The following is a 24973-nucleotide window of genomic DNA, read 5'->3' as shown; positions in this document are numbered from 1 at the left end:
CACGTCTTAGTACTTGCTTAAGATTTTATTTATAATAAGGTTATATTCATATCTGCATGGGCTGTTGTTTTTTTTATAATAATAATTTGCAACTCAGCTTCTTTTTAAATTCAAAGACGAAAGTTCATATTTATAACTTGCACAACTCGGCATTGTCAAAGACAAGACAAGACAATATCCAAAGTATAAATTATCTGACATAATGCAAGCAAACTTTCGTAATAACGAAAGATTTTTATTTTAATTTTTTAAGTTTTTTTGACACTTGGGGAAATCAGGCTTATCAAGTTAAAAAGGAAGCTAAACATTTCTTCACTGCATATTGTTTAAGGACGGTTTATGTATCTATGCAGTCGGTTACTTTTTGATTCCGTGAGGGTGTGATAGCCATCAGACCTCAGGCTATCAGAAATAAAAATACCAATAGTAATTTTCTGTCCTTATATTTAGTTGCCGTTAGCCAAAAACAAGACATTTTTAGATGTTACGTAAATTTTAATTTCTAAAGAGGAAATCAACTTTGAAATTGAGAAGTAAATGGATGTCACACAGAAAGCGTCTCGTTAGTGGCATTCAGTGTATCTTTAAGTATTTATTACTCTCTTTAAGTCTCCTTTTTAACTCGTGTCCATACTACCGAGGTACACTTTTATCAATTTAAGTTAAAATTTTGAGCTCATTTATCAATTATATCTTAATGGGTTTAACTTAAGAAAAAAATTGCTACTATGTCTATTTCAACAACCACTTTCATTTTTTTTTGTTCAACTCCTTTTCCTTATTAGAATATAGAAATATTGCATCGATGTTTTGTGTAACAATAATTTGCCATTAGATTGCCACACAACTTTTACGACGGTGCAAAAATTGATACTTAAAAAAGTTAGCAACAGCGCAGACCACAAAAGTTCTAATTTTGCGCGGGCGACCGTCAGTTTTTCAATAAGCAATAAATAATGTAACGCAACGCGGCGGCTGCGCACGCGCCGCTAACAAGGTGCCCGCGCCCCTCCCGCGCCCGGTCCGCGCCTGTGCCGTGTCATCGTTGTGCAACCGGCCCCACCCTGTTGCTACTTCTATCGTCGCAAGCTATAAGCTTTTCGTGCCTAACATTAACTTTCGCTTTGAGGATTGCGGCGAAACAGATAGAGAGCACGACGTAATTTGAATTTATGGACATGGTTGGTACGGTAGTTTAAACAATGTAATTGAAAGATTTTATTTCATATATGATGTTAATTAATAGCGAAAGTCTGGAAATTTAATCTTTGTTTGGTACCCAAATTGGTGTTCCCGCTGCTCGTTTGCCCCCTTCTGTTATAAAAAAAAAAATAATAATCCTCAGAGATTTGTAAAAATTTTTTTAAGGTGTTATTCATTTTTTAACCATGTAAAAGTCCTTTAGCCATTGAATTACTTAATTCAAACTCAATTTAAAGTTATCCAAATATCAGTAAGATTTTTGATTTTCTTTTATATGTCATATGAATGCTAATATTTCTTCTTTTTCGTTAAATAATATGTATATTATAATAAAATACTTGGTAATCGCTCAACGCACATCACTTGGCCCGCTGCGCAAACAGTGATTCCGTTAAAGTCGCATTCGGAATGATAGCCATAGTTACATTGCGCTGGACCTAGATCTATACTAGATTATTTGCGTAGGAATTTATTGACTCGAAGTTTTTATTGCTACCGTTATCGAGAAATAATTCATATAATGATATTATTCTTCTGTGCAATGGTCGCAGGATGTTACTTTTTCTAGTCGTTAACAGACTATTTTAAACTAAATGAGGATGGATAGAGATAGATATCTCAGTTATTCAATTGAAACTTATCGTCTTATTTGTCTCGATGTTGTTATCAATCAACAATCTGAAATCACAGCTACTTCTTTTGCCAAGCTTTTGAATACTTACTTTGTTACAGTTTGTTTAATACCGTAATTTTAACCTATTGAAACTGATATTGATATGATGATCACGATAAGATGAGAATATTTTTAATTGGTTTTAATAATTAGAAAAATAATGTTAAACGCTAGTTGGTGGCTTATAAAGTAGTTTAGTTTTTAGTATGCACAACAGTCAATTAGTTCAATAAATTTGTGTTTCTCCAATATGGCCGTCTCGATGTTTCTGGGCGGTTTCGTTTGTCGCAAATTAATGGCAATAAAGTATAATCGTATCGTAAACGTTCACGAGGCTGCGCAACGAAGCACGTCCCCGCCCCCGCCCGCGCCCCGGTGCCCTTCGATTCCAAAATGGCGTACCATTTGAATACCATTTGAATTAGATCTCATTCTTGTTTATGTCAATAAGTGTTGCGTTTATGGTATCGTGAGCTGTTACATATTGTACTTTATCTTTTATCTACCTTATTATCGTTGTTACGCCTTTGAATTTATGTTCTAGCCATTTATTGTATAATGGTTCTAACACCTGTGTTATGAATGACAAGATGGCGGACAGTTTATGTGTTTTGTAATACTGGTACGAACAAAAAATTTTTGATTTATATTGACAATATGCCTAGATCTAATCAACTTTGTTTTAAACTTGTTATATTACTTTAATTGTCTATAAAAAAATCTGTCTCTATATTTTCAATTGTGGAAAAAGAGATGAAAAGAGTCATGATATGTTATTCTTGTATCCTAGAAAAATATTCTTTATTCAAATTATTGCTGTGATGCATATAATTGGGGTAAAAGAAAGACATAAGAAATTTCATAATATTTATTTTGACAAGGTAATCGGTGACCTTTGAACAACTAATAGGTATCAAAAGTACAAAACGACAAGGTAATAATAATCTCTATATTCATTTAAATCTAGTGATAAGTTAAATAGCATCTCTTAAACATTTCATAGTAATATTTGATACGAGTACAAGAAAAGGTAAAGTCATGAAAACGTTATTGTAAATTTTACACTCTTTATTAGTCCAGTTATCAACGAGTTTTTTTTTTACTTGATTATTTGCAAAAGATAGTGTGTTATCAAACGGTTAATCAATAATTTTTGTAATTTGACTTTATTAAAACACAAATCAATCAACAATCACCCTTAACTTAGGGTAGGCTCCGAGCCCCTCGGTGGGGACGTATAGTGAGCTGATAATGATGATGATGATGAAAACACAAATAAAATACACGTTTTACTTTCAAATTGAATTGTGTTACATATTTTTTCTAAGCAGTACCAAATAAGGTGATTCGAGGTATAGATTATTTGTGTCCATGACTTATTATACTCGTAGCAACAGTACCGGAGATCTATCTATTCCTAAAGGAACGTTTAGTGTAGTTCTTTGTAATATTTTTAGGCTTAAAAGATTGTTATGGATTTTTATTGCAGCCAAGTAATAAATAAAATCACAGATATTATGTAACTTAATTTAGAGCTTCAATTTTTAATATCTTTTTTCGAACTTTCCGTTCATATATTTTCATATAAAATCTAATTTAAAATCTCAAAACTTGTATATACATATTTGTTTTTCGTAATATTTGGAAACTTAACAATCGCGAGTTAGAGTCTCTCGCATTCTGCGTAATGAAGCAATAAAACTAAATAATTTACGAAACACACATTATAATAATATTTAAAGATATCCAATCATTTTTAAACAAATTGTTTAACATTTTATTAAAATATATTCATAATATCATCAATAAGCAACAAATTAAAAATATTTATTGGTAACCGGCGATTCCTTTCAGACTACATAACTAAATATTTTACATCGAAAAAGCAAATTTTATACAAAAATAGTACAAGAAGTCAACTTACATTCATACAATATATATTATTAAATTGTAAATCTAAAGTAGCGAACACTCTCGGAACACTAAAGGCCCTTCGTACACAAGGCTATGCAAATATCCGATACCCTGCAATTTATAATAGTGTCTAAGCGATTTTTTCAATACAATCTTTTTAGATCTTCGTCGCCGAAGCCAGTCGCTCGCTACCAAAGAGCTTGAGAATGTCTTCCTAACATTATATTTGTATTAGAATTTGTGCATGACATCTTATACAAAATTCCTGATAGATTCTCTATTGGTGCAGAACGTTAAAAAAATTGCCACTATTTTTCATAAATTCTTGTCAGTCGCTATGCTATACCTGTAACGCGCGTTACGTGATATTTGCGACAAAAGGATCAAACAATTTTATCAGAGATTTGCGTAGCCTTATGTAAAGAGGACCTTAGCATAGTTTGACTAACGTCAACGATGCTTAAGGAATATATTATCCGTTACTCTAGTATAACTTCTATCGGTAGTGAAAAATTCGGTACGGAACTAAACTAGTTTGCACAATCTTATATTTACATTACGTACGCGACAAGTTATCACTTCGTTAATACATCTATCAAGCTACCGTAAGACAGACAGGGTGGCGAGTAGCCCCTATCACTAGACTTCGCCAAGAATTAGAGGTAAATCAAGTGGACTCGGTAACAATAAAGACATATATACAGAATTTTTATTATAATACAGAACAGGTTCATTTATTTAATAACAATAAGGTAGAGGTATAACTAGATAGCATAATAGTTTCATTGGCGCGTCATACCGATCGAAAATATCATACATAGTACAAGGTATTGTTATATTTATACACAAGTGTCATTTGGATGCTTCGACCAGATAATTGCAACGGAGAATTAGCTTGACTTCGGCCACTATCAGGTGTGGTCGAGGCCGGTGGCAGCCGTTGCTGCTGCGCGGCGCGCCGGGGCCACGCGCCCCATGAATGATCTAATCTCCTCGAAGTATGTCTCCTCCGGTGATCTTCGACGGCCGTCGTCCCCATTTTCCGCCTCGTGTTTCTTCAGATGCCTATCGAGGTTAGTTTGCTGCCCGAAGCAACGGTCGCAGTGGCGACATCTGAACGGTCGCTCTTTATTATGAATGTTTCTCACGTGTCTCTGGAGATTCGACGAAATGGAGAAGGAACGTTCACAGTATTTACAGCGGTAGGGCTGTTCGCCCGTGTGCGTCCGTAAATGTCTGGTGAGGTTTGCACTGCGTGGAAACGCTTTGCCACAGTACGAGCACGTGTACCGATCGCGAGCTCTGTTGACTCCGGGGTTCGGCGGCACGGGCGGTGGCCGCGGTGCCCCCGGAGCTAGGAGGGTCGCCGCGGCTGCCGGGAGGAAAGGGTAGCGGCCGAAGGAGGCTGGTAAAGCTAGCGGTAGTCGTCGACAAAACTGTAGCAGCGCTGGGTGCGCAGGGTGGGCCGGGTGCGTTGGGTGCGTCGGGTGCGGCGGCGGAGAGGGCACGATCAGGTTGCAGTTCTCATCCTCGAGCCGCTGCGGCCGCTTGTGGGTTACTCTCAGGTCGAGCGGCTCATCGGCGCGAGGGGAGCCGAGAGGGCTAGGGTGCGTGTCGTGCGGCGAGGAGGGCGGGGAGGCAAGGCGGCGCGGCGCCGCGTGTTTTTCGCGCATGGCGGCCGCCGCGCACGCGCTCATCGGGCTCGTGCGCCACCGACCTGCAACAACAAAAAAAATAAGATTACATGATTCGATAATTTATTTTTAGCACATAATGGAATTGCAATTTACATAATTAATGAATTGCATACATTGCTGTATAAAAAAATAAAGACAGGTAATTAGTTTTATTAAGAAATTCGAGCTGTCGTCTGTGGCGAGTTATTCGACATCGGAGAAACGTCGGTACGCTAAAATGTACACAGTAATTGCGAAATAAGGCGAGCTGTGGCAGGGTGACCATCGTGATCGATGCCGGCTCCTACGCGCCGCACACGCCCACAGGCTTGCGACATCGCAATCTGGACCACTTGGTACCGAATCCACGACGTTTTTTCAATTAAATATTGACATAACTTTATTGGCTACCTTATTATGCCGTAAATACATATTACGCGTGAACAAGTTTCCTTACAGACGCTGTGCATTATCTGTAGTGACAGCTTTAATCTCTACTAGAGCGGTCCCGTTCTTAATTCGATATCGATTTTGTCATATTTCAAAACTATCCACTCGAAATTCTTTCGTATGATCAATTTACATAAGTTCAAACCAAATGCTCTCTTTAGCAAGCTGTTATAAACTAGTCAATAGTTTATAACAGCTTGGGTTTACAAAGATTTTCTTGTCAGGTTACTTACAAATATTACATGTGGATAAAGGTGCTGGTGTAATATAAAGTCATACAAGTAAAATATCGTTGAAAAACGAAATACAAATTATTTCTTTCACGTTACCAAGTTACGACACTTGAAGGTATTACAAAAAACATTAAGAAGAGTACAGTTGCTACGCTCGATTGGACAACTCCATTCGGTATGATTGATCGCTGCGTGCATCACCCACGTATCTCCACGCACATTTCGGCCGCCAATGCTGTCTGTCCATTCAAGATTTCGTCGACGATAACGCCGAGTATGAATTTGTATTGTCTTACAATATCATTATAGCACAATAATTTTGACAGATCGATACGACTATGCCTCGTGATTAATACTGGTAGCAAATAACGTTTGTTCAGGAAAGAAAGAAATAATTTTATGTTGTTTTTGTCATCTATGGGCGAGCGTTAAATCTAATCTTGTAAGTAATATGTGCTACAGGGAACCGGATCCAATGACTATCGATATTTTGGTATGTTAAAATAATTGATTAAAGCCAAGTTAATCCTTACGTTACCTTAACATACAAGTTACTTAGAAAAACATTATTATTTGAGTGTTGCTACAAATTAGTCCGGTCACGCCTACACCTTGACACTCGGTTAATTTGCGCCAAAAGCAGCCGACATAAATCCTTTGTACAACCGAACATCGACATCCTAAGTACCTTATTTGGTGAACTCGTGAGCCCCGAGCAGTTTGTTTATGATTTGTTACTCAAGCTACACGCCAGTATCCGGCACTGCTAGAAATTCGTGCTTAGCAGTGATACATTACTAAGAACTAATTTGTAATTGCTGCAAGTACGGATTGATGAAGGGTGAGCCTGTTATTGGAAAATAGTCAAGAACTTGTTCTTTTCTTATTCCGCTTCTCGCAATAAGCTTTTATGAAATTAAAGTAAAATATCTGTAAATATAAATACGTTCTACGGTTATCATGAAAATCAGGTAGATTTTATATTTTCACAGATATCCGAAATCTATAGTAATTTCAAATTTACTTATACACACGGTAAACTATTCAAATTATATAATATCGATTTATAATGATACAAATACTTTAAAAATGTATAAAGATTTTTTCTGTTACGTAAAATTTTCATTTAACTACTTATCAAACTTTCCGCATTTAATGTTTTGAGTTATCTATTTAGAATTTCTATGTGCATTGAGATGTAATTTATATCGATTCTTAAGTGGTTATCGATTTGAATTCTTGTGTTATCGATGCAGTTAATTGAGTCCATAGAGCGTACACACAGGTTGCATTATGTTCATCGAGTGATTATTGCATATTTGTGAGTCCATCGCGACTCCAGTCACGATCCGCTAATTACTAGTAATTAACGTTCGGAAGCGGCGTGACGTGCAGAGTGGGCGGGGCAACCACTGTTATGTATGTTAATGGAAATAGCGTAGCCAATGAGCGGCATCACGCCACGCCGCCTTGTGATATATTAGCATTTGAATCGCTTATTCGTTCGCAGCCCCTACCATGGACGCAACACGAATCGTATATCTTGTAAACTTTTGTCGACTTTTATGCATTTCGAATAAGCGCGTCGACTCGTTTTGCAGGTTTGTTATGTAAACTCGATGGTAATAAATTACCGTAATTCACCGTAGCGGACATAGCTTATCGATATAAGTCAATGCATGATAAAGTGTTGGAGACTCGTTGTGTTTGACATCTAATAATGTGTATATGATATTACCTGTAAGGTGTGAAAAGCCAAGCGATACTATAAGTTAAGGTCTTTTACAAATATATATTTCAATTACTTTACAATTTAAGTATGGAATGCATCGAGTCAGATAGTAAGGGATTTTGGTCTCAAAAACCAACGCTTAGTACAGTTCATTTAGGTATATAAAGATGGTATTGTTTACGCTCGAGGGCCACACTAATTCTACATTCAGCATGCAACCAATGCAGTGTGTGCCGCTTGGTTACCAGTGCGGAACATATGGGAGGTGCTTACGCTGCAATTTGCAACGCTATAACTTTCCAATGCCGGCACATATGTACAAAAATATTATTTTCGACAACTAAATGAAGACATAATACAATCTATATACCAAAAATGTTTTACAAACGCATTCAGTAGATCTACAAATACGCGTAACATCATCAGACTCATATTTTAGTATGGACTTTGGAATAGAATTCTTCAAAAAAATATATTTAAAAAATATTTACTGCAATCGATCTTGAATATATGAAAATCCTAAAGTGTAATGGAAGATATCTGATCGATTACAGTTAATTATAACTAATTAATATAACTGTTTACGGCAACTGGAAACTGTAAAACTGTAGTACTAGAAACTAATCTAAACTTTTATATTTATAATATTAGTGAGGTAAGGCAGTTGTGTGAGCTACAGTTATGAAGGCATTGCAGGAGCCTAACTAAATATCGGCTGGCTTCATATGTCATACGTGTAAATAACTGACATACCTTATATTCTCTCATATGATCGCAACCGGAGCAGATTCACACGCGCCATTTTTTTTAACCCGCAACATATCGACATCGACAATCTTTGATTTATTTCACAACACTATTTTAGGTAACATGTCGCGCCGATCGCCTTATGACGAGATATGAAATTACTCTACGATGTATGAACGTTAGATATATGGAGTTGGGCTTTAGAATTATCGATGACGTTATTGGATGTTTTATGCCGACTCAACGATCGATTGCCGTAAAAAAGAAACTCGGTAAAAGGCTCTAAGCGATCTCACGATCAATGCTAAGTTACAGTAAGGTTATTAACTTCATATAAAATCTACATTAATAAATCCTTCAAAACATCGTCGAAGATTTTACTTAAATGGCATCTTGTTATAGTGAAGATGTAATAAAGAGAAAATTGTATAGAAGAAATGCAATAATTATAAAATATACAGCATTAATTTTTTGCATTTGTATACTACGATTGAACTGATATATAAACACAGATTATATATCAGTTTAGTATAATGTCTCACGAAAGTTTGAATAATTTAATACTACGATTGACTTTAATTTTATGTTCATAAAAGATTCATTTATGTATAGGTTATTAAAATTAACTACTAAATAGTATAAATAGAAATCTTTAGTAGAGCTGATTTTTAAATATTAAAAATGATTATCAATATATCTTAAATATATGTAAGATATGTTGTATAGTGAAGGAACATTAAGTAGTATGATGTGAGTACATATTACTCTGGAATCTGTGCCACAGATATACGTGACAGTAATACAGAGCGGCCGCGATCTGTCGAGCGTTAAGAGGAATCTTTAATCTCACACATGATCGTGCCTTGATTATCAATAACTTTATAATAATTATAAAATAACAGTTTAATAGTCGCAACAGATGAATTGGTTGATCACATTCGCCACAATTAACTGTAAATTAAAATGTTTTATTCCACTTTACAGTGATCCCGTACGATTATAGACTCTTATTTTTAAGGCTTTTTGCTTTTCCAAGTAGATTTTAAGTTATAATACTTTCTTAGTATAAGCTAAGTTTTTAATACTATCAAATACAGTCCAAAGAGTGCGGTTTGCCACTTAGGATAACTGACTAATTTTATATACGTAACTAGTTGTCGCCCGAGACTGCGTTCGAGTGGAATATAAAAAAAATAGTTCCCGGCAATTACTCGAATTTTTCTTACCTTTTAAACCTTCCCTAGACCTCTACGAACATTTCACGACCAAGATAAGATATATCCGTTCAGCCGTTCTCGATGTTTAGCGAAACTAACGAACAGCAACTGGTTTTAATGTATATAAAATTTTACAATGATGATTACACACCACATATCAGAACTACAAATTAAAAATTTGGTTTAAGAGCTTATAGGTTTTAAAAGGATATTGTAATATTAATATTTATTTATAATAGATAATTGGAAAACAAGTATAATTTTAAAATTATGAGAGAGTTCCTTTATGGGCTAATACGTATAGAATCCGAAGTATTCAAGTGTGAACATTTTAAGACACATTGCGATAGATTCCGACCAATAGCTGTCAGATTTGCGACGCATGCGCACCGCCTGCGACAAAGTTGCAAATAAAAAGTAATCGTATGTGGGAACCGGGGCGACGCCTCGTGGGAAACGCCGGAAATTTGCGCTTTTTTTATTAAACCAGATCATTTTGCAATACGTTAAGTGTACCATGTGATTTAATTGAACGGTTATTGGTACATTTGGTTACGTATTACTCGCGTATCTTTGATGTTGACCTTATTTACTTATAATAAGATCGTTTTAGTATAATTATTGACATTTCATACATCCAGCTCTTTAAAAACAAAACCATTAACATAAACTTCTTAATTCCTTTAAAATAGGTTTGCATGAGTAATATTGCCTTTTAAAAACTAGTGTAAACTTCCTTCGAGATTAATAGTATAATTAAATACGCTAGGTATTGTCTTTTTCGTACTGTTTCATTCAAATAATCCATATTAAGTAATAATACTGTCCTTATCATGCGTCACATATGAATGGCATATCGAATTTATTGGCCAAATAAAATCATTTACGAAACTAGAGTTATTTTCGTCACTCGCACCCTCGCACCTTATTAGGACTGAACCAATCTGATGTTATTATTAAAACGCCTTAAAATACTGTCCTTGTAATAAAGATTAACGATTAATATGATTACAAAATCGATATAATGCAATTCGATTATGCATACAGCATATAATCTCCACGAAATTGTATACAACGCGGGTAGATAACAAAATTCTACGTCTTATAATTTATAGTTCGCTATTAGAGCGAACTCTGCAAACTCGCTTCGTTTCATTTGCATTGGTGATTCGGATTTGCGGTGACATGGCCAGTATTAAAATGATACATGGGGCTCTGATTGCGGCGGACGACGCGGGACAGACTGCGTAGGGTGACGACTGTAGCTACATAGAAATATGATAGCCTAGTACATATAGCTTGATGAATAGCACCCGGTAAGCGATCAAATTTTTTGTCAAATTTTACGTATTCGTTTGATGAATAGGTATAAACGAATTTGACAAAAATCATTGTCTACTTTGCTTTCCCACAAAAAATAGTACACGAGTAAAAGTAATATAAGATAATTTTTTTAAGACGTTATATTTTGTGAAAATTATTGGCATTGTTAAACTTACGGATTTCTGAAAGCTAACTTTCGAAGGCAAGATTTACTTCTATCCACCTTGTATTATATCTAGTCTACCCTACCTTAGTATTATTTTACTCGAAGTGCATAGTAAAATTAGTATTAAGCACCTTACTAACGTTTCGATAGTATTTTACGTAGGGGCAGGTTGTTTGTAAGGCGATTTCCTAGCTGCGGCATACCAGCGCCATAATAATCTTGACTAGTGAAATCCCGACACGATTCCCGCCAACGCACGAGCCTTACGTAGGTGGCCATGCCTTTATCACAGCCACAATACCACTAGCGAACGCCCTCTCGGGTTTTATTTGACATTCCCTTAATAAATAATGGATATGTCGTGGACAACGTTAGTTTTGCAAAGACATCATCCGTTGCAAATGTTGTGCTACAAAAGCCAGCGACTTGAAGGCTTTCTGAAGGTTATTTATGTGTTATGTAAGATATTTAACGTTAAGCTTTAACAGATGGCTCATAAGATATGTTTTGAATTTAAATACTGAATTTTACAAACTAGTCAAAGTACTTCGTGTTTGAGAGTCGCATGGAATAAAAACTTTTATATGGAAAGCCTTTTCGTAATAATAGTGATATTTCAAAAAAGGAGCTTTAGCCCGAACTTTTTTTACGCCGCGTTAAAACGAGTACAAATAAAGAATGCATTTGTATGTCATTCATACAGAAGCACTTTTAAAACGCAACGCTGCTTTATCGCGCATATTAAGTAGTATTCTGAACACTGGGAGAAAGAAATGCGATTGATTATAAAGCGATCATCTCTTAATACTTGATGTGGCGTAAAAAGCGCCTGGGGAAATCCGGGCTAAGGGATTAACTGCTACATGCAGTGTGGATTTGTAGTTACCTTCAAACCATATATATTTACCATAGTATTCATTACTAATTAGCGGCTCTGTAGGACTGCGCATAATAATGTTTTTATTCTTCAAGTCGTTACTATTCATTGATGTATTTTCTAAGGTTACAAGTGTAGAATAGTATATACATATGTGTAGAATGTAACCGCTTTACAGTAATACGCATGTAATCTGTAAAGTGGAACTGTCAAAGGCGTCAAGAACATGCCTCAGGACATCACCTTGCGGCGTGCCGTGGGACCGGATACTTTGAGTGTCGCGTCGCAACAACCGTGTACATCATTGCGCAATAAAATAGCACAGTTAATTGCAATTAAATATTCTTGATGGGTGAAAGTGAGACATGTCTGTCACATCAACTTTTCCTCGCGCTCATTGAGTGCGTCGCGACAGTATGTAACATTGTTAAATAATATGGATTAAATAAATAAATCTTATTAATCTTATAAATGCGAATGTTTGGATGGATGTTTGTCAGAAGGTATCTCTAGAACGATTCCATGGATCTTACTGAAATTTGGCATAGTCTTGGAGAACACATGGCTACTAATTGTTTTTTTTCCTTTTAAGCAGAAAGAGACGTTGTTGACAGCTAATATTTAAATAGCTAAAACTAGCCAAATACAACACACACCACTGAGGGGCTCGGAACCTACCCTAAGTTAAGGGTGACTAGGCCTTAGTCAACCACGCTGGCCCAGTGCGGGATGGTTGACTTTATACATATCTTTGAATTTCTTCGCAGATATGTACAGGTTGCATCACGATGTTTTCCTTCATCGTAAGAACGTCGGATAAATGTACATATGTAAATCGGAAATAAAAAAACACATTGGTACATGGCGGGATTCGAACCCAGGACCTGTAGATTACAAGTCAAGTGTTAAATCCCCTGAGACAACGAAGCTTTAAGCTTTCTCGCTGAGCAAAGAATACTATCATTCTAGAGTGACTAGAGTTTGATCTAAGTATCTTTTGATTCCTTTAAATAAGTGATACATATCACTTGAGGATAGTCAGCTATTTTTTGTCGTATAATAGATTTATATGTAGTAATGTATAGATAATTAAATGGCATTTCTCACGGTCGAGTTGAGGAATGGTCAAGGCGGGTAAATTATATTTATCGATAAACTATATGATTGTAATAAATATCAGGGTAATCATTGTCTCATTGTATCGCTGATGATTATCTTACTATAAATAATATTTGAATAAAGCTTCATATAAATAAATTACATAAATTAAGTACATAATTGTAATTCAGAGCCTATAGAAAAAGTGAAAAGCTGTAGATTTCGATGTTTGTTTTGTTTTGTGAGAAAAAAATAATATGTCTAATTTCTACGGTAGTAACTTACATAATCTAATATTCTAAAAGTTTTTTTTTGTTTCATACATTTACAATTTCCTTACTAAAGCTTTACATCGATTGAATCTATAAATGTTTCTGTAATATTTTTCATTCAATAGCAATGTATAGTATGCGATATGATGGCCTTCCATTTGTTCCACTTATACCATCAACATTATGTTAATAGAGTAGTTAACATTGTTGTAGAGGAGTCGGTATGGCTGTGACCCCGCAATACTACTCATATGTAAACTATATCTCACGTGTATACTCAATACATGATTGTACATAATAGATATACGTTTATTTTACGATTTATTGCCTTTATCAATATTATAGAGAGGAAAAATCTAATTGTTTGTTTGTAATTTTGTTGTTAATATGCTCTGAAACTATTTAACTGATTTTACATATTCTTTTACTGTTGGGACGCTACACTATCCCTAGTGCGATAGCCTATACATTTTATAATTATTATTTTTTTTAATTCCGCGAGAACGAAGTCGCAGGCAACTGCTAGTTGTTATTTAAATAGTAAACAGTGTAACACACAGACATATTTTTAGAAAAACATTACAAATTGCAAACATTTTGAAAAGATCTTCATCGCCTTTATTCCAAGTATATGAAGTTGGATAATTTTTTTTTAATAATTTGATGAGTATGTTTCTATATAAGTATCACTGAGATTGCCTTATATCAATTTCATTTACTACAATTCATCCGTCTCGTATTTAATTTTAAATGTATTATTACAATAATATAATCAGTCTCTGTTAAATATTTATTACAAGTACGTTGACAAGGTTGTCTGTCTTCTCTCCTATAAACATTGCATCATAAATATAACTATATATATTAATAACATTGGTATGTCGATATACAATAAAGTATCTTATTTAAATAGCTTTTACAAATTATTCTGACTCAACTATACTTTATTGCGTTGATAAAGCATTGCTATACACGTCGCAATAACTTCAATTATTTAGATAAGAATGCCAACATCAGTATTGATATAAATTTAATCAACATCCGCAAACTTATTTCAAAATAGTCTTAATAAATACGTCACTTATGAACGGCGTTATATTAAAAATACTGTAAATGAATGTGAATTAATAATAGTATTAATTCCCTTTAGATCTCTTTCTTATTTTCATCTGTTCTTATAGATCTTTAAAGCCCCTTTTAGCGTCACAGTACTTAATAGTACGCAGTTCGCGTTTTGATACCGTCGACTTGTCTTCTAACATAACAAAAAATATTGTTCCAGTCTTATTCAAATGAGGAAGATCAGAAAGCAGTTAAATTAATAAAATTGCAAACATATGTTATCTTTTCTTGCTGTTTATACAATTTACAGAACTTATACAATTATTTCATAACAGTATAATACTATATTAAAATAAAAGTCTTGTTTACATCAGACTTGATCGTAAGACGTTAACTTGTATGTAAATGACTCAATAGTCTGTGTATCGCTGGCCGTTGTGACCGTCATAATTGTATACCATTAGTGCATCCGCGCCTTTAACGAGACCAATATGTATTCACTCGATGTTACACTTGCATATTTAATATCTCTTGATTTATTCAGCTCGAAAACACGCCACAATATATACGCCCGCGCCCAACGAGCTTTGCAGTCGAGGACGTTAATTACCTACCCATTTCAGTACATTTGAAAATCAAAATGCAATTAGGTCGAAAATTTGTAGCAGAATTGATAAATTATTTTTCGTAAAGTGACAGTTTGTTGTAAGATATCTTACTAATATTCTAAATGCGAATGGAATTGAAATTGAATGGACGGATACATATTTTTAGAACCCATCTTCAGAGCATCTCTCTGAACTTTGGCGTAGACGTAGAAAAAAGTCTGGAAAAAACATAAGCTACAAATTAAGGTTTTTTTTTTAATTCCGTTGACAGAGTCCCGGGCGAGAGCTACTCGTAGTTTGTTTATGTTTGGGAAGCAAATTTAAATCTTTGTCTGTATACACTGATGCAATTCTTGGGTTCGCAATTTGTATTTCGTACCGATCGCTCGAAAACAAATTCAAATGGACAAGACCCAATGTAAAGTTACTTTTCGATTTGCATTTCACAATAAACTTACACAATTGAAGGATAATATCATTTGCGGTGGTTTTGTTGGTTATTGTAATATTACGTACGATGGGATTACATCTGTTCATTGATTTAGTGAAATTCCTTTCTCGTTACTTTTGTATCTTCGAGTCACGGTTGCTTGAAACAACCTTTTTTATCATAGAATCATCGTGTATTACTTATACTATCTTACTAATATAAATGTGAATGTTTGGATGTTAGAAGGTATCTTCAGCATGGCTGCATGCATCTCGCTTTAATTTGGTATACACGTAGGATATAATATTAAAGAAGATATAGGCTACTAATTAAGTTTTTCCCAGTCCCACGCCGACGGAGTCGCGAGAAACAGCTGGTACTTTACTTAATTTAATAATTTGTTAAAGTATTAACTGACAGAATAATATTATACAGTAAATATTGTGACCAGAGCTTTAAACTATATCTCCAAGTTAAATATGAAAAATAAAATTTTGAAACCCAATTTTAACTTACTGCGTTATACTCTAAATTCATCTGACACAAGGGTCGTCCCGCCGATTATTCAAAACTCGGTCGGAATCATCAATGTTATATCAAAGAATGAGGTCATGCACAACTGCACAATTAAGCTCCAAGAACACAACAATCCACCTGCTAATCGAGCGTATTACCTGTAATCGACCTTCCACAAAGATAGTACAAAACTAGTACAACACTAGTGGGCTGTCATTAAGCCCTATCGAGGCGCTTCAATGAGGGCGGAACGTAATAGCTGAGCTTATAATAGCGTGCTTACGGGACATAATGCGGGTCATGGGACATAATGAATTACGCGCGCTTATGCCGAATTATGTCGCAATTTTTAATTTATATTGTACTCCTAAACTTCAGAAATCATTTTAAAAATATTGTTCTTTGTTATCATTTCTTAGATTGAAGATATGAATATGAAAAAATATCCTAGATGTAGGTACAAATTAATCAACATTTTTTGTTCTTTTTGGTTATTGCATATTTATAAAATTCCACTCCGGTCCGTATTGGTGTAGTAGGAAACTTTAATAATTTAATTCGCAAAAAAATATGTTTGTAAAGGCTATGCTAGGAGCCATGTGTTTGGTAATGAAAAATATATAATCTGGGAACTTTTTTTCCTTTACTATTTAGTGAAGCATTACAATTATAAATTACAAAGCATTTCAAATCACACGTTTAGCATATAGGATCAATAATAAAGATTTACATAGTTCCTGCCCACATTGTTTGTGATACAGTCCTTGGCATTTAGTCAAAACGTCTGGCAGATGCCAGAGGATGATACGGACGAGAATGAAGTGTTAATGTCTTTATAAGCGGCATTCGATAAGCTTGAGATATGTTTCTTATCCGTATTTTATATTGCTATGAAAATAAACCAAGGTGATATAAAATTTTGTACTTTATGCAGAAAAGTGAGATGTGTTAAGTATACTCAAATTTATTTCAATTTGGGTAGTAAAAAAAAACAATGGCAAGAAATAAGGTAAACCTATGTATATTAATTAATCGATCGCTACTCGTTATTATTTAAATAAAAGTTAATTATTAAATGACAATAATTTAATCTAAAAATGAAAAAATTCCAAACGCATTTTCCCGTGTACAAAATAAGTTGAATTTCATATTGAAAAAGGTTTTACTGGCCCTGAATAAAAATTCTGCGTTTAAAAAAGAGTAATTTTGTTTACTCATTACTGTACTGTACGAGTAAATTATGCAGCGTAGGATCTCTGACATTATACTCTGATGGCTCTTATGTTTCAATCTCTTTGTTATTGAAGTACGAGTATCATTATTGTTTTTAATTGCGCTTTTAAGATTTCTTTTCAAAATAAAGACAGTAAAAGGAACTACGATTTACAGTTTATAGTTTTATACTTATAATTCTGTTTAAAATTTAGTTCAGGAATTATTATTATTGTTTCTTATTAGTTTTTAGGCGAAAGATTAAAAATACGATGAAAACCATAAAAAGAGTTTAATTTCAAAATTATTGTTCTTTACGTCAGTACCAACATTGCTGGATAAAAAACTTGTTCGTTGTTAACCACAAAGGTTAGTTATGTAATAAGGGTGTACATTCACTTTTAAAATTAATTGAATTATATAAGTTGCCCCAATAAAAGACTATTCCATTCGCTCAAACAACTGATTAATTAGTCCGATAACAGAATAAATAATGGCTAATCGATATAATATCGTAAAGAGTTAACATGTGTGCCTTGGTTTCCTTTAGTTCAACCGTAAAATATTCTGTGAAACTTACACAAGTGTGTCGACAGTGGAAACCCACCTTTATAGTCAATTTGGAATGATCAAAATTACGCAATCAATGTACCAAACGTCAAAGTAATAAAAATAAGAAGATCAATGCAAATTCTGGAACAGACATTGACTCCATGTATGGGCTTCATTAAGGGAATACAAAAACATTAAGGGGCTCGCCTCGAAGCAGACTTTTAAATAGGAATGTTTTTTTTTCTTTTAATTAATAACTGATCGCTGTTCCGGGGCCATTGTTACTCACTTGTCTGTAGCGAGTGCCGTGATGGATGGTTACTCTTTCGACATCCACCTCCAAACAATCAGCTTCACTTTATTTTCGTTTTATTCTATAATATGTGTTTGGACGTTCAGATAATTATAAAAATAATACAAAGTAAATCATCAATTTAATTTGTTAAGTATTATGGAGATAGCTACTTAACTGTTTAAATTGGTGTATGGTCGAATAATAGCATCGTCATCTTTTAAAAGTGATTGCACGTAACAAGTACGTGTGTGTATAAGTGCGTATGGATTGGTCATAACCACCAAACTCAGATGGTAATAAGACATGTGTTGACCTTATTATTGATAAAATTTGAATGTCCCATAAAAACCTATATTTTTTTACTTGGTGTTAATATTGTTAGAGAAAAGAAACGATCATTAAAAAAATTGTATTCCATTTTGTCATGAAAATCTATATAAAATTTGAGGATAAATTAAAAATTTAAGATCATTTAATTAATTTGTTTGTAAAACAGACGACTATATTGTATTACGTATATTGTGCAATTTCCTATATAAGTGACTATTTCTTTGCCTTTTTGAGATTAAATTTTTTAAACCTAACTTAAATCTAGAATTTTTATCTATTAATTCTTCTATTACATGAATATTGCAAGCAATCTGTACGTACGAGTGGTTAAGTTTGATTTGCTGCTAATTGCTGAGAAGCGGGTTCTTATAAATACGCATTTGTGGCGTGCTTGTGGCGTGCTACATGAATTTAATAACCTATCTCTCCAGGCAGCTCGTTACACGGTAGCCTACTACTACTTAATGGTTACTCTCCGTGTCGAATCTTTAACATTACTATTAATTCATTTCATACAAAAGTGCTTGCATACTTCATAGTGCAACATTTTTCTTTCCAAAATTAATATGAATCCTTGTCCCATGGTTGACGGACAGACGACAAATTGCCTTAAATGGTAGAATTTGAGACGTTAGGTGTTTTTGAAAATCTAAATCCTATGTTGTTTCTAGGAATGACAATTTATTTATTAAAAAGTATCGATATCGATAATTTTAACAATTCACGATATGCGGAATTTTCAAGTTTGCGTGAAAAGTGAAGCGTTAACGTCGTAGTAAAACAAGTTGTTATTTTAATAGGCGGTAAGAAATAAGTGATATACTTTCTCTAGATAGCAAAGGAAACCCTCCTGGAAAGCCCAGAGCGACGGCATTACGCTCACGGACCCCGCACCTGCTTTACATACTGATCTTGCCCATCCCTAGAGAGTGCTCTTATTCTGAGTGATGTACACAGATCGCTGTTGTTTAATATCGATAGTCTGAAACATTGCAGTTGTATGTATAATTTAATTGTATAAAAATTGCGCTAAAAATGTTTTAAAATATTTATGTTACTGAAAAAATATTTTAACTATCTATGTAATTATATATTTTTTAAGATATGGGTTTATTAATTTATACTACTAGAACAAGAAGTTTACCGGATTATATATAACTATAGGATATTAACTATAGAACATTAACTTTCCTATAATAATTTATTATAAATATTTGCTTTATCGTCATGTTTGGTCATATGGTCCCATCACTAGCTATGTATCGATATAATTAACTATATCGACATTGTAAAAACAATATACTGTAATTAGCATTTAGTATAATTGGATCGCCATTCTCTTTTTTTGCTTAGTTAATTAAAGTTGTCGGTGAAAACTAAATCGTTTACATGTAAATGCGTTGTAATTGTTCGCTTGACTGTACTTGTGATCGTGGAATTGAAATTGAAAATTTCTTGATGGGATCATGTACAAAGACCACACGCAGTTAACCACCAGTTAATGATGAGCTCCGCTTTCATATCATCTGTTGAATTGTGATATTAATTATAAAATGTGATCCAAATGAAAGAGACCAAGGTAAAATGGTATTTACCTTATTTCAGAGGGTAGGTGCAATTCTCCGTTATAAAATAAACATTTATTCACAGCAGGTAGGTAATTGGTTCGTATGTTGCCATCTTTGGTGATTAATTTAAGACAAAAAAATTAACATTTTATAAAAGCCAACAATTGGAAAGACTTGATTCATTAAATAACAAAGATACTTTAATATTTCGATTATGGAATGCAGACAGAGATCGCAAACATAGGACTTTAGTAAACAATATTTATTAACAAACGATTTTGAGTTGTCAATCGTGTTATAAACTTTCATAAATTTGTATCAATAAGCTACAAATTTGAATGATAGTCGTCGATCGATTTGTCGACATAATTCGATTTCACAAACAGGTATCGTTAATTACGATTGGCGAAGATCGATGCTGCATTGCGGACTGGTTATTGCGGTGAAACCGGCCAGAGGTTGTCAACCATTTGGAGCAATTACTTGTATTTTCTTTTAGACACACATATCTTCTGACATCGCAGTAATAATATTTGCTTAAATTCAAATATAGTAAAATAATAACAATTACAAGTTGTTTCTTTATTGATAACGACTGATGTTTTATACCTGACTCGTTTTCTTCGTCACTTCTACTTATACTATAATATGATTAATTTATTCTAAACTAATTGTAATCAGATTGATCTATAACACAGTGTATTGTAATAGCCGACAGACCAACATACGTCTCCCAATGATTACGTGCTTGATAAATGAGTGAGGAAGGTTGAGTACAACGATATGATTTCTCTGGCGGTATGTCGCAGCGGAATTTAGATACCGCTCGGACACTCGTTCTTGTTAGGGACGTCTGCGCGTGCCTCTGACATGCGTTTTCACTCACCGACGTACGCTCTTTATGTAATACATGAACATGTATTATCTCCGTAACAATCTTATGAATATGCGAGATATATATCTCATTTAATTATAGAAAGTTGGCCCGGTGACGGTCATTTTTTGCAAGACGTACGATTACGTTTAATCACTTTAAAATTCTCACGTTTAGTTTAAACACATTTTTACAAAGAGAAAGATCAATGTTTTATATCCAGGTTTATCAGTGATGGAAATATTAATTGATTGATTAAGATTGAATATACGAAACAAGAGATCGGTTAACAATCAATATTAAAACCTTCACTCCTACATCAAGCTTTAGGAGATAGTTTAAAATACTTGAAATTGGGTTTTCCTTTTGGTTACCTTAGTTGGGGATAAATTTACAGACTTTTGATTAATGTAAGTGTTTGCAAAGTATATTTTGCATTGAATAAATTTACACGTAATAAATGAGATATAACAAGGTAATTGCTGATACGTCGCGAATATGCTTAGATATTTATATTAGCCGGTAATGCGTTATGAGTTGAACCATTAAGTGTATTGCTTTATGGCGGTTAAGACACTATGAAAAGATGTCACGATACGTAATTTAAGTATAACTTAACTTATCATTGGTTTTTGATACTGAGTTAACAATGTTTTAAACGTAGATTTTGATGTCAGAAACCAACTATGTCATAAATGTACTACGAATTAAACTTGAAACATATCAATATTAAGACTTACTTTTTATATATCTTAACCAATTTGTTTCTTGTGTTAAATAAGCGCCAACTTATTATTAGTTGGTTCTATATAATTATTGTTGATAATGTAACGTTTAATAAAAATCAGCTATACGTTAAAATGGAAAATTACTTTTTAAAGATACATTAAAGCATCGAAAATTCGTGCGACATTTATCATTAATAATGTGCGTTATAAATAAAAATAAGCGTGGGAATATTAAATTTAAATATAATGTAAGGTAACGACATTGACTTCGGAAAGTCAGACAAGTTGAATGTTTCAATAAAATAGTGATAATTAATACTTTATTAAAATTTTTCCACACTTCCAACTGAGCGATGTAAGTTACTTTGAACTTGAGACAAACTGACCTTAATGTAGGTAAACTTGATTTAATATTAACGTATCACATGTCTAACCTATAATGGAATATCACAAGTAAACTGATTACGATAGCCGACATCAGTAGTTTGCCTCTAAATTTGAATACTCTGGAGTCTGTCGGTAGTAATTTAATTTTCTGGTTATTTTGACCCTTAATGCTCGCTTAATGCTTATAATGGATTAAAGCATTGGCATAAAAGCTTTTGTAAAGCAATTCAAATAATCTACGATATTTAACTACAAGAAAAATACGCTTGTTCTGTCTGTCCAAAATCAGAACAAGATTTCGCAAATTATAATACTGGCTCTCTATTAACAAAACACTAACTTTTCGATATGTTTTTACGATATGTAGTAATTTTATATTAATATTTTGAACAGGGATATTCCTTGATATAATATTTACGTCTTTATATTTTGAATGCGGATAGTTTATGAAACAGATCAATTAAGTAACAGTGGCCACCCATTGTCTTCGAATCACTTGTCTCGTTAAATCGGCGTACGGTAGCAAGAAAAACAAGTTTCTGTCAAATTTATGTGTACCATTAACCACTTGGACGAAACAGTATGCGATTACAACGAGCGGCATTTTAACGAAACTTTAATTTGAACTAAAATGTAATCGTTGTTACAGAAAACTGCTGGCAAATGACTGAGTCTCGCAGATTGCCTCATTACGAGACGTTTCAGGTCTAAATTTAATTGGTCACATAAATATCAGCACTTTCTTTGCTCTTTTGTGACGTGTTATCGATTGAGCGGGCGAATGTGATTTACAGGCCAATTATGTCCACCTACATAATGTGGTGCAATTAAAACGGACAGCGATGCGAAGGTGAAATTTGCGGAGTGCGAATAGCGATCAACTGGTCCCATCAATACTTTGAGGTTAACATCCGGCGACAATCTATCGGACGTTGAAATAAGCGAACGTAATTGATAATGTACCATAATTTCGTCAATGGAGTACCGATTTAAGTAACACATGGATGGTTTGTGTTCCACTTTAATTTAAACATTACTTAGACACCTTTTCCACTAAGCGATAAGTCGCAACTTCATATGCCTTTTCCAGAAATCGATAAAAATCTTACTAATATTATAAATGCAAAATATTAGACCGAAAGATAGATGAATGTTTCTTTGTTTGAAGGTATCTCCGGAACGGCTGAACGGATTTTAATGAAATTTAGCACACATGTAGAACATAGTCCGGAAAAACACATAGGCTACTTATTAGGTTTTTTTAAATTCCGCGTAAACGAAGCCGCGGGCGACAGCTAGTAAATCATAATTCGAATAAAGCCGTAATGGTTATTATTTCAATAAAATTTAATTATTATGGAAACCAATTGTATTTATGAAACATCCGTCGTTATATAAATAATAAATAACGATTATTTTATTGATATAACTAAATAATAAAAACATCGCCTCGGAGACTGGAGGACCGGAAGCGTCGTTAGATTTCTATTAAAGTTAGCAATAAATCAAACACTGCTGTAAATTCTTATGATTGACGTAGTCAATGCATTTGCAGATAACAAAGGTTTTATTAAACTGTGAATAAAGTTATTTTTTAATTGAATACACATAATAATACGAAAAAATGCAAAGGTAGATATTGGTGGAGAATTGTCTTGTGTTCATATTTGTAAAGATTTTAATAGTATTTGTAACATTTACTTATTATTTCCACTACACAACCACTTTCTATAACGTGGGTTGGTCAAAAACTAGTTTATTTGATATAAATAAAAAAATAGCGCAGAAAAATATATAACGAACACTAGCTTAAAAATACTTAAAAAAAAGATCCAACTTCCCTTAAGTGATATTTCAATGACTAATATGTTGTATTAACTTTCCATAACATTTAATGCAATTAAAAAAACAAGGTCTTGAATTAAACAATCTTCCTCAATCTGATATCCTTGGTGTTATTGTCGTCATCTTGTAAAGCAATTTATTTTGTAAATTCACTTAATTTGTCGGTGACGGGATGAGTAATTTATAGTGACATAAGCCTGATAATTGTGAATTTATTTATTTAAAACACTTTAGTGAAGTGTGGTAATATTAAATTCCTATAGTCATTTTTTGTAAATAAAGCCCGCTTCACACCTTCAGCTTTAATTTACACAAAAACGTACGCGTGTAAACATTGACTGTCAAACAAGCTGTATAGTTCGTAGTTTTGCTAAAAAACTGTGCAGATTTTTTTTTATAGCGGGCTCTTACTGCCCTCTTATTTCTCTTGGCGTTGTTAGATACAAAGACTTTGTTTTTCTAAAAGTATTTAAAACTATAAACAAAAACTAAAATTGACTTGTTTTAAAATTCTATGTTTAATTTTGGTTTTTGTTTTTTACGACTAAGCAGTATTAAAACTGTGCAGTGAAAACTAAAGGTGTACAGCGGGCTTAACATTCAAACAGCAGTTGTTTATATCTGTGCAAATATCCGCACCACAGGTAAAGTAAAACTTAAAGACATCTCAGAATATTCATAATGAAAGTAAAGTATGCTCTGTTAATGTGAAAAGATTGTAACAATCACGATAAGAAAGTAAAGGTACCTATAATTAAATACACGCCTGTCACCAACTAATTTTATCAATCGAATTTTAACAGCCGCTATTATCATGAAATTTTATTCGAACCTCGAACTAAAATGTTGATCAATAAAATGCTAAAAGAATCCCGGTGCTTACCGATTCTATATTGACAGTTTATAATGTAATATAGTTTTCTTGACATTTTTATATGGCACTAGCTGTCGCCCGCGACTTTGTCCGCGCGTAATTAAAAAAAAA

At 33.7% G+C, this 24973-nt stretch overlaps 1 protein-coding gene across 1 annotated transcript in view; it reads right to left on the bottom strand.

Moving 5' to 3' along the window:
- Nucleotides 1–3712: 3712 nt before the first annotated feature.
- LOC106126582 (transcription factor hamlet) overlaps nt 3713–24973 on the bottom strand; it is a 71003-nt gene continuing 49742 nt past the window's right edge. Inside the window, exon 3 of the mRNA XM_013324302.1 lies at nt 3713–5507. Within this exon, the coding sequence (XP_013179756.1) occupies nt 4702–5487 (786 nt within the window). The 5' untranslated portion in view covers nt 5488–5507 and the 3' untranslated portion in view covers nt 3713–4701. The remainder of the gene's footprint in view (nt 5508–24973) is intronic.

Source organism: Papilio xuthus, unplaced genomic scaffold (assembly GCF_000836235.2).
Source record: "Papilio xuthus unplaced genomic scaffold, Pxut_1.1 DF824992.1, whole genome shotgun sequence".
Classification (NCBI taxonomy): domain Eukaryota; kingdom Metazoa; phylum Arthropoda; class Insecta; order Lepidoptera; family Papilionidae; genus Papilio; species Papilio xuthus.
The sequence above is the reverse complement of the archived record's forward strand: the minus strand, read 5'-3'. Positions and strand labels throughout refer to the sequence as shown.